The 11411-nt window shown below is 34.9% G+C and overlaps 1 protein-coding gene across 1 annotated transcript in view; it reads right to left on the bottom strand.

The window, feature by feature from the left end:
- Positions 1-558: 558 nt before the first annotated feature.
- The window catches only part of CFAP47 (cilia and flagella associated protein 47), a gene marked incomplete at its 5' end in the record, with an annotated part of 422483 nt that continues 411630 nt past the window's right edge, over positions 559-11411 (bottom strand). Inside the window, 2 exons of the mRNA XM_080795480.1 lie at positions 559-783; positions 5801-5969. Coding sequence (XP_080651606.1) covers positions 571-783; positions 5801-5969 — 382 coding nt within the window. The 3' untranslated portion in view covers positions 559-570. The remainder of the gene's footprint in view (positions 784-5800; positions 5970-11411) is intronic.

Below are 11411 nucleotides of genomic sequence, written 5' to 3'. Positions count from 1 at the left end.
GTATAGTTCTTTTGTTTTGCACATAAGAAAATAGGGCACAAAAAGGGTGAGAGATCTCCTTAAAATCATATGAATGAATAATCTGTGGCAAAGCCAGTCATTTTGTGCCAAATTCTCTTCAAGATGGTCCATATTGGCTATTTATTATTATATTTTTCCCAAATGATAAGTACTAAGCAAAATACTCTACTTAGAGAAAATGAATTTTCCTCAGGATCATTTTGAAATATATCTATATTAAAGACTCAGTATAGGAGTGGAGGACTATATATACTTACATGCATCGATTTTTAAGCTGAAATAAATTTTCTTTACTACAAATGTACCCCTGTACCTTAAAAGTGAACCAATCCCAGTAACTCCAACCACTCCATTTTAAAAGACAAACGTAACAGAAACCAGGTGCAACACATTCAAAGAATAGATTTAGTCAGAGTTAAAAAAATAAAATAGAGAAGGCCTGTTATAATTGAAACATTACTTGTCAGAAATATTCCAAAAGATGAAAGAACAATCATGAAAATATATTCAATTCTACTTAAGGCCAAGAAATATTTTGGAAAAAAGCATTTATTTATTCTTCAACGTCAAAGGTGCACCCTTGATGGTAGAGGACACCCCTGTCCTTATGAGTTTAGCATTTTCACAGATAAAATTGCGCCGACGAACTGGATTGCTCTGAAACCTCTTATTAGTAGTCTTAATTTTGGCTTTTACATTCATCGGTGGCATGGTAACTGGAGGCAACCCATTGATATCATACAGCCAGTACATGTCTGGTGTCTGGAAACAAAGAGAGGAGAGATTTTACATGAAATATTCAGGGACTGAGAAAGCTATAGGAAAAAGTTTACTGAATTAATACAATCTCTCTTCTCCATGCAAGGTATAGGAAATGTACAAAACTGAAAGGGTGCCAGTAATAAATAATTAACATGGGAAATAAATTCAAGAAAGCATTTAGCTTTATGAATTAAGAACCACTCAGTAAAAAGTCTCTCAAAGTTAGAAGTCAGCTCTGTGGATGAAATAAGCATCCATCAGATCTAAGGAGAAACAATTTATTTTCTTGGCATGAAACTGTTGCCCAGCGTGCACTGTGTAACTAACCGAAACCATACTTTGCAAGAACTTACCCATGACAACTTAATCATGGCTATAGAACCAACTGGTAAAATATGTTGAGCTTCTGTTTTTCAGATTATTAAACTCCATAATTAATAGAACCATTTGAAATTACTGAGAACTGTGTAAAATCATTAATGATAGTTATAATCTAAATTCAAGTTAGGACAATTTAGGGATTTATTTAAAAAATCAATCATTTTTTTCCTGCATATATGCACAGGATGGCAATACTGGATTACACAGTCTAGCATTTTCTGCATGTTTATGTTCATACTTAAACCCCACTTAAATGTGTTGCATTTGTCTAGGTCTTCTTCCCCACAAGCAGATTTGTACCACGTATGTTCAGAAAACTCATTTAGGATAAATCCAGGCTAAGTGAATATTGCAATAATGTCAGTCAGGGCTTAAGGGGTAATGTGATACCATTCGGAGAATGTTAAGTGTAGGACTTTCTTACACATCTGGAATGACCATATTTTAATCAGAAGTGGCCCTTCTATCCAGTGTTCATAGTAATTGTGTATTCTGAATCAGGGAGTCAAAAGCAGAACAAACCAAGGACTATACTATAAGTAGGTTAAATAACATTCTACTTCACATAGGATGTTCGATTTGAAAAACAAAGCTCTAGTTTGGTGATGGTATATATGTCATTGCGAATTTTTACATTACAGGTGACCCACCTCATGAGCACATATGTGTGAGGTACTTGGAGGGACCTGCCCCTATGCCCAACACTCAGTGGAGCTCAGGAGTGAGCTGCATGAAGGAATGTACACTCCTATTGGGGATGTAGTAGGTACAGATGGGAATGACATGGGATTTGTACCTTCACCTGACCCATCTCCAAGACCCTTTGAAAATAATTATCTGTAAGGACATTATTTTTAAAGTCCTAAATGTTATTGTATGTATTTCAATTAAGATTCAAATAATTTTGCCGTAAGTGATGCTGAGTGTGTGTGTGTGTGTGTATACATACGTTTAATTTATATATACATAAATATATATAATCCAAATATAAAATAAATTTGTAAGAAGTCATTTATGGCCTGTATTCCAACACTCTATATGGTAATACATTCATTTTATAAAAATTAAATATTACACTTCTCATTTCTATAGTTAACTTTCTTCTTCAAGTTATAAATAAATATAATGACTCATTATGTTTTTGAAAACACTTTAAAGATATAGCTCTGTATCTTCCACTCTGAGTCTCCCTTTAAAAATATAAATTAAAAAGCTTAAGTTAAAATAAGAATAAACCAATACCTCCATGTCCCTAGTGCCTTTGAGAATCACTGTTGGTTTTTGCAAAAGGATGTCAAATTGACAATTATACTCCTTAGCTACTTATTTAAAGAAATTAAAAAAAAACAACTATTTTTTAAACAGATGAAATTTCCCTATTTCAGTAATATCTTTCTAGTATAAAAAGGGATCAGCCAAAGCCAAAGACCTCATGGAATGAACGCTCAAAGCTATGCTTTAAAGGATATGGTCTTATGAATGGAAACGGCCCGTTAGCAGATGTGGGCTGCGTGGACTCACATCCCTTAGGTATTTCCATTTTCATTGCCTGCCCCAACTTCCAATTGCCAATATCTGTCCTCTTGACTCAAGAGTTTTTCAGAAAACAAAACAAAACACAACAAAACCCCGCCAACTCTCTAGCCCCATCAGGTGTAAATATTCTGCAGTGTGTGTTCCACACTATTTTCCACAGAAATCCCATGGCATTAAATACCAGTTGCCCCCTGTGGTAATTGCCTTAATAAAGCCCCCTTTAATGGTTTCCATGCCTTTTCTGTCTCATATTCTGGTTTTCCTGCACCTGTTTCTTGAGATCACATAGGAAATATGCTACTTGGATTTGAATCCCTATTTCAGGTCTGCTTAAGAGAAAATATAAGCCAAGATTTAAATATATAAATAAAATGACATTTGTTACAGTTTCATGACTATGAGTTATAACAGGTCCATCGACATTACTTTTTGTACAAGCACTGTATGTTTCACCTTGGATAATTCTGATAGCTTTCATATTTTTGTATAAACTATTTAAGATTTATCATGTCCACCATGGAAAGCTGAGTGGACTATTTATTCTCTTTAAGTAACATTGCTTTGTGTAACAATCTGACCAAGTTAACTTAAGTCTCTCAAAGCTAGTGCTACATGCCTTGTTTAATAGGGAAAAAGCAGTTTTTAATTATTTTAAATATGGTTTAATTGAAAGGGAACCCATGAAGCTTGCTAATGTAGTAGCTGAAGTCTTTGTAGGCTAATATTTAACTGAACTATTCTTAAAGATCCTCATTTTTATTTCTAGGTAGAGCACAATGAAGGTCATATGTTTCATATTTAAGTATTAATTGATTTAATGTTTAAAATCAACAGTTTAAAACGATAATACCATACATAGTAATTTTTATATAGATAATGAATTAACTTTTAAAATTCTTCACTTTGATCATGTGAGACATCATGGTGTTGTCATTAAGAGCAGGATTTTAGAATCAGACAATGCTTGAAACATGATATCAAAATCATTGATCTGATATACGAAATAACTTTCATGAATCGCAAAGCCAATATACTCATATAAAAAGCCAGTCTCAAAAGGTTACAGAGTATGATCCCATTTATGTAATATTCTAGAAATTAGACAATCATAGAGATGGAGAAAAGATTAGTGGTTTCCAGGGTAAAGAAGGAGTTACAGTCCTGGATGTGACCATACTGTTAAGCAGTTCCCACAGTTGTGTTGGAAGAGCTATGTATCTCAGTTGTGACTGTAGTTATACAGATCTATACATGGGTTCAAATTGCTTAGAAATACACACACACACACGCGAAAAGTGCTGAAAATGAAATAAGGTCTCTAGCTTAGTTAACAGTATTTTATCAATGACAGTTTTCTTCTTTAAATACATTACTATAGCTCTGTAAAACCTCACCATTGGGAGAAGCTGGAAGAAGGATTCACAGGACTCCGTATACTAATTTTGCAAATTTTTATGAGTTAATACTTTTTTTAAGTTAAAAAATACGAGATTTATGAGTCAATTGGAAATTTGAGCACTAAATGGATATTTGGTATGTCGTGATATTAAGGAATTATTGTAAATTTTTAGATGTGATAATGGTATCATGGTTATGACTTTGGTCTTTTAGAGATTAATAGGAAATAGTTGAAGATAATAGAATGTTTTGGATTTTCTTCAAAGTAACATGGAATATGGGGAACGGGCTGGGAATATACTTGAATTGGCCATGATTTGACAAGTGTTCATACTGGATGATGAGTGTATGCAGATTAATTATTCCCTCTATTTCTACTCACACTTGGAATTTTCCAAAATAAAAATAGAATCAACAAAATAGTGATTTCTTAAATACATTGCAATCTCAATTTTCCCCACATAAGCTTTATCAAACTGTACCACTTCAGACTAAGTAAAAATTTCACATTTTCCTTTGATCCCATATGTCAACTTATTCTCTTACAGAAACCCTTCAATTCTGCTGTGATTTAATTGTCAAATCAACATAGGGAAACAGGCACAGATTTTTTTGGGAAAGCCTCCAACATAGTTAATTTCAGAAATGTTCACTGGGCATCAGGTAAAATAAACATCATTTTTATTTGTAAACCTGATTTTAAATGTCATTTAGTCTAAGGGGTTAGACTAAGAGCATGTCCTTGCTTCTTAAGGAGAAAATACAACATGATCATTTTAAATCAAGCATCTATATAGCAAAGGGCGATATGCAGCAAGGCTCCAGAGGCTTTATATTTTTATTAGCTGGGTTGTAAGAATTCCCAGAAAGATGAAAAACATAAATAATTTTCTTGGGACATATTCAACATTATCCTTTTCTCTATTCATTAAAATAGTAACAACACATTTTTCTGCCCATGGCACTGCCTAATTAGTGTCTGATTTAGAAGTCTAGTAATCACTTTGGCACCAGTGGTTGTGTCTTGAAACATAACTACATGTCCTTTGTGTCTGTGCTACTGAAACTAGACACTGGCAATAGGCATCTTTTCATAAATAATTTGAAAGTTGTCTTTAGCCTAAAAGCTATTAGTAAGATACATGTGTGAAATCTGATGGAGAAATTTTGCTTACTGCATCAATTTTCAAAATTGTGTTTACCTTAACTTTTAATAAGATGATCACTCGAGCAGACTTTTATATTAATGGCTCACTACATTGTGTTTTTCTCAATTCAAAATCAGTTTTACCTTCTACCTCATTTTCTTCATTTTAGACTTTAACATTTTGACAATACCTTATGCCTTAATTAAAGATTCCAAATGTCTGTCTCAAATCACCTGAAGTCCTTGAATAGGTTATTACAGATAACAATATGTGAATATATAAATCACTTTATAATCAATATTTGTCTCTTCTGCATTTTCTTAATATGGAAGAGAAAGAATTTCTTACTTCCCACTGGTGATGATGACTTTTTTGTTATATTCCATATTTACAAGTTCTTTATTGGGCAAAAGGAAATTAAAACAAGACAGAGTAGTTAAATTCATTGGCTTTTGCAAGGTAATGTTGCTATTCTTTAGTTGGGTGAAACTTTTTCTTCTTTCATGTCTTTAGTGAAATCAAACATCCCTGACCGTTATCTTTATAAAACTCACCTGTATTGCTAATGTTGCTTTGTATTTCCTACTGTACATTTGGGGTTTGAAGCCCACAAGGAGGACCGTTCCTTCAGTATCAAAAGGAGGAAGTTCTCCAACCTGAGGTTTTACAAAAAACTCAGGATCACTGCCAGGTAGGAAGTATGCAGTGAATGGCTCAGGATTTCTAGAACAAAAATATAAATATCAACATGTTAATTTTATCATTACTCTTTGTGAAACCTTGATGGGTAGAATTTATATCCTGTTGCCTAGGACTACAGGTAAACTTTAATGCTGCCATGCAGCTGTAAGCCTAATGCTTGTTACTTTATAATAGTGAGGAGGTCTTCTAAAAATTACTAAATTGTGTCATTCTTCCCAGGGTGACAAAATGGAATCTTAAGGATCGTTAAAATTACGCCTTATGTTTTTAGTGTACAAAGAATAAAATGCTGCCCCTATAAAAACTGAAAAACTCAATGTCCTAAATTAAAATGCAGTCATTTGTAAATAAATTCATATCTAAAATGCATGGCTAGAACATGAAGCCTTTGTTTTTATTACTATTCCAATGTGATTGCTCACTGTCCTTTAGCTTTGCGCTTGTGAAGTGAGATGAAAGTACTTTGCAAGTTCATTAAAGATTCTTGAGCCTGAAGATCAGTTGTTATGGTCTGAAGTGAACTGAGTAGCATTTAGGATTCAAGTGACCATTTTCATGACAAGGTTGATTACATTTGAGATGAAGATGGTAAGAGAAGTTGAAGAATTCCTTCCATAGAATAAAAGGGGAGGAGTACACTACATGGGAAGTTGTACATGAGGAATTTTAAATCCAAAATTTCTGGGGAGATACAAGTAGAAGGTAAAGAACAGTTTCCTAGAACAGATCCAACAGTGAGTCATAAAAAAAGGAGATGGGAGATTCAGGTTGGGACTCAGTGATCCACTCAGCAAATGTATTGAGTATCATCTCAGAGGTTTGGAGAAAGTGTACTATGGATATGGATGGCCTGGATTGGAATCCCAGCTCCATGTAGGTGTGTAACTTTAGAGAAATTTACTTTTTCCTACCTCAAATTTCATACTTTTAAATGAATTTAATAACCTCTATAAAGCCATTAGATCAGTACCTGATATGTGGGAAATGATCTATAAGGATTAATCAATATTAATATAATCATTATTATGATTGTTGTTGTTTTAAAACATCTTATTACCAGTGCTTATTACCAGGCAATGATGCACGATGCAATAAATTTTAAAAATGCATAAAAAAGAAAACCCAGGGGTTCTGGTGGAACAGGAAGACCCAGACCCTCTTGTCTCCCAAGGAACAACAATACAAAGACCAATTCCCATTGTGAGAAATTCAGAAACCAGTTAAGGGACTTTTGCCTTCCAGGTGAGCACAAAATCAGCTTTTTGAAGTCAGTAGGAAAATCTGTGGCACGCTCTTACCACAGTCTGCCCTCCACACCAGTGCAACAGCACATGATTGGGAGGAAATTCTCAGTTTCCATTTTTCCCTAGGGAAGGAAAGAGAAGAGTAGACCAAGTATCCAACAATGGGACTTCTGGTTGGAATGTGAAGGGGTGCTGCCTGAGGGACTGGCTTCTCTCTTGCTTGTCTTGAAGTACTGAAGGGACCTGACATATTGTAGATGCACGGGGGCTTCTAAGAACAAGCTGGGCAGGGGCTGGTGCTCCAGATGTCCCAGCAGGTTGATACAGCTCAGAAGCCTCTCCCTAAGTGTGGTAAAAGAAGAGTGGAACCAAAAAAAAAAAAAGAAGAGTGGAACATGTGTCGAAATTTCTGGCTTTTCAGTAGGCTGTTCAATATTCTGGTTTATGTCCATCCTGTCTCAGAGAATTGACAGAACTTGGCAAAATCTAGATACATAAAGGCTACTGAGGGGAAAAAAAAAAAAAAAAAAAAAAAAAAAAGATCTGATTGGTGTATTGTTGCTTCAGAGTGCCAGGGCACAAAAGACAGCAAAGAGAGCAAGCGGTTGGGAACTCCTGAAAAAATAGAAACCAGTAAACCCCTCTAATTAGTAATCTTCATACACCAGTTCAGACAGATAAACTCACAAAAAGGACCTGAGGTGTCCCCAGGATCTCTAGTTGGTCTGAGTGGTGAAGATCTTTCCTTGCATGAAGTTAGTCTATGAAGACTGAGAGAGGTGGCTATTTTTTTCAAATGTGTGGATATCAACACAAAGTTACAAAGAACGTGAAGACAGGAAAAAATTATACAGTTAAAGGAACAAAAGGAATCTCTAGAAATACACCATAAAGAAATGCAAGTATAGGGATTACTGACCAATTATTCAAAATAACTGTCATGAAGATGTTCAACGCTGTCAGGAAAATAATGCATGAACAACAACAACAACAAAAAGACAGAAGATATTAAAAAAAAGGCCAAACAAAGTTCATAGCTGCAGAAGGCAATAACTGAACTGAAAAACTCACTAGAGGCATTCAGCAATGGATTTGATCAAGCAGAATTAATCAGGGAACCCAAAGATTAGTCATTTGAAATCATCCAGTTAGAGGAGCAAAAAGAAAAAGAAATGAAACAGAGTAAAGAAAATCTAAAGGACTTAGACAGCAACATCAAGTTGCCAATATATACATAATGAGTCTTGAAGGGAGAAATAGAAGCAGAAAACTTACTTAGAGAAATAATGGCCAGAAAATCCCCAAATCTGAGGAAGGAAAGTGACATACAGATTTGTGAAGTCCAACATATTCCAAAGAGGATGAAACTAAAGAACTCCACAATGAGACACATAATCAAAACATCCACAGTTAAAGACAAAAAGAGAATTTTGAAAGCAGCAAGAAAAAAACGACCCCTCACATGCAAGGCCACCCTTGTAAGACAATGAACAGATTCCTCGTAGAAGCCCTGCAAGCCTGAAGTGAGTGGAATAATATGTTCAAAGTGCTAAAAACAAACTGCCAACGAAAAATACTGCATCTAGCAAAACTGTCCTTCAAAAATGAAGATAAAGGCTTTCCCTGATAAACAAAAGCAGTCTTACAAGACATGCTAAAGGGAGCCCTTTGAACTGGAATGAAAAGATGTCAGACAGCAACACAAAAGTATTTGAAAGTAAAAGTTCACTGTTAAAGGTAAATACACAGAAAAATACACAACACTGAATACTGTAATGGGGTACCTAAATCATTTTTTAATTGTGGCATAAAAGTTAAAAGATAAAAGTATAAAAATAACTAAATTATAATATGTATTAATGGATACACAATATAAAAATATGTATTCTGTACATCACTAACAAAGTATAGAGATTTTGTATGCAACTAAAGTTGTTATCAGCTTAAAATAGATTAAGCTTATAAGTTATCTTATGTAAGCTTCATAGTAACCACAAACACCTACAGAAGATACCAAAAAGAAAATGAGAAGGAAATCAAAGTGGGTCACTATGAAAACATCAATACTACACGAAGGAAGACAGCAAGAAAGGAAAAGATGGACAAAAGAGCTATAAGACATACAAAAAAACCAACAAAATGGCAACATGAAATCCTTCCCTATCAATAATTACTTCAAATGTAAAACAATTTGATTCCCAGTCACAAGACACAGTAGCTGATTGGATGAAAAACAAGATCCAAGTGTACACTGTCTGTAAGAGACTAACTATATTTTTTAAATTTAAATTCAGTTAACATATACTGTATTATTAGTTACAGAGATAGAGTTCAGTGATTCATCAGTCTTATGTAATACCCAGCGCTCATTACATCACGTGCCCCTCAATGTCTATCACCCAGTTATTCCATCCCCCACTTCCCTCCCCTCCAGCAATCCTCGGTTTGTTTCCTATGATTAAGAGTCTCTTATGGTTTGTCTACCTCTCTGATTTCATCTTGTTTCATTTTTCCCTCCCTTTCTTTATGATGCTCTGCTTTGTTTCTTAAATTCCACATATCAGTGAGATCATATGATAACTGTCTTTCTCTGATTGAGTTATTTTGCCTAGCCTAATACCCTCTAGTTTCATCTACATCATTGCCAATGGCAAGATTTCATTTTTTGATGGCTGAGTAATATTCCAATGTATATATCTATACTGCAACTTCTTTATCCATTCATCTGTCAATGGACATCTGGGCTCTTTTCATAGTGTGGCAATTGTGGACACTGCTGCTATAGACATTGAGTAGAGATGCCCCTTCAGATCACTACATTTTTATCTTTGGGGTAAATACCTAGCAGTGCAATTGCTGGGTCAAAAGATAGCTCTATTATCAACTTTTTGAGGAAACTCTGTACTGTTTTCCAGACTGGCTTCACCAGCTCGCATTCCCACCAACAGTGTGGGAGGGTACCCCTTTCTCTGCACCCTCACCAACATCTGTCGTTTCCTGACTGGTTAATTTTAACCATTCTGACTGGTGTGAGGTGGGAACCAATTGTAGTTTTGATTTGTATTTTCTTGATGGCAAGTGATGTGGAGCACTTTTTCATGTGTTTGTGGGCCATTTGGATGTCTTCTTTGGAGAAATGTCCATACACGTCTTCTGCCCATTTCTTGACTGGATTATTTGTTCTTTGGGTGTTGAGTTGGATAAGTTCTTTACAGATTTTGGATACTAGCCCTTTATCTGGTAAAACATTTGCAAATATCTTCTCCCATTCTGTTGGTTGTTTTTCGGTTTTGTTGACTGTTTCCTTTGCTGTGCAAAAGGTATTTATCTTGATGAAGTTCAAATAGTTCATTTTTGCCTTTGTTTCCCTTGCCTTTGGAGATGTGTCTAGCAAGAAGTTGCTGCAGCTGAGGTCAAAGAGGTTGCAGCCTGTTTTCTCCTCTAGGATTTTGATGGATTCCTGTCTCACATTTAGGTCTTTCTTCCATTTTTAATCTATTTTTGTGTCTGATGTTAGAAAATGGTCCAGCTACATTCTTTTGCATGATGCTGTCCAATTTTCCCAACACCATTTACTGAAGAGACTGTCTTTTTTCCATGGGATAAGGTTAGCATACCATAGAGTTGAGGATCTATTCTGGGTTCTCTATTCTGTTCCACTGATCTATATGACGGTTTTTATGCTAAGACCATATTGTCTTGATGATTACAGCTTTGTAATAGAGCCTGAAGTCCAGCATTGTGATGCCACCAGCTTTGGTTTTCTTTTTCAACATTCCTTTGGCTATTCGGGGTCTTTTCTGGTTCCATACAAATTTTAGGATTATTTATTTCAGCTCTGTGAAAAAAAGTTTGTGGTCTTTTGATAGGAATTGCACTGAATGTATAGATTGCTCTAGGTAGCATAGACATTTTAACAATATTTTTCTTCTAATCCATGAGAATGGAAGGTTCTTCCATTTCTTTGTGAAGAGATTAACTTTAGACTTAAAGATATAAGTAGGCTGAAAGTTAAAGGAAGGAAAGAGATATTCCATGAAATGGCAAACAAAAGAGAGCATGGATAGCCTTACTTATAATAGACAAAGTGGACTAATAACAAAATGTAACAGGAGACAAAGAAGGACATTATATAATGAAAAAAGATCAATTTAGCAGCAGAGCACCTAAATATATGTACCAACGGTTGACAGAATTAAGGGAGAAATAGATAGCAATA

Source organism: Martes martes, assembly GCF_963455335.1.
Source record: "Martes martes genome assembly, chromosome: X".
Lineage (NCBI taxonomy): Eukaryota > Metazoa > Chordata > Mammalia > Carnivora > Mustelidae > Martes > Martes martes.
Note: the sequence above shows the minus strand (reverse complement) of the source record. Positions and strands in the feature narration are given on the sequence as shown.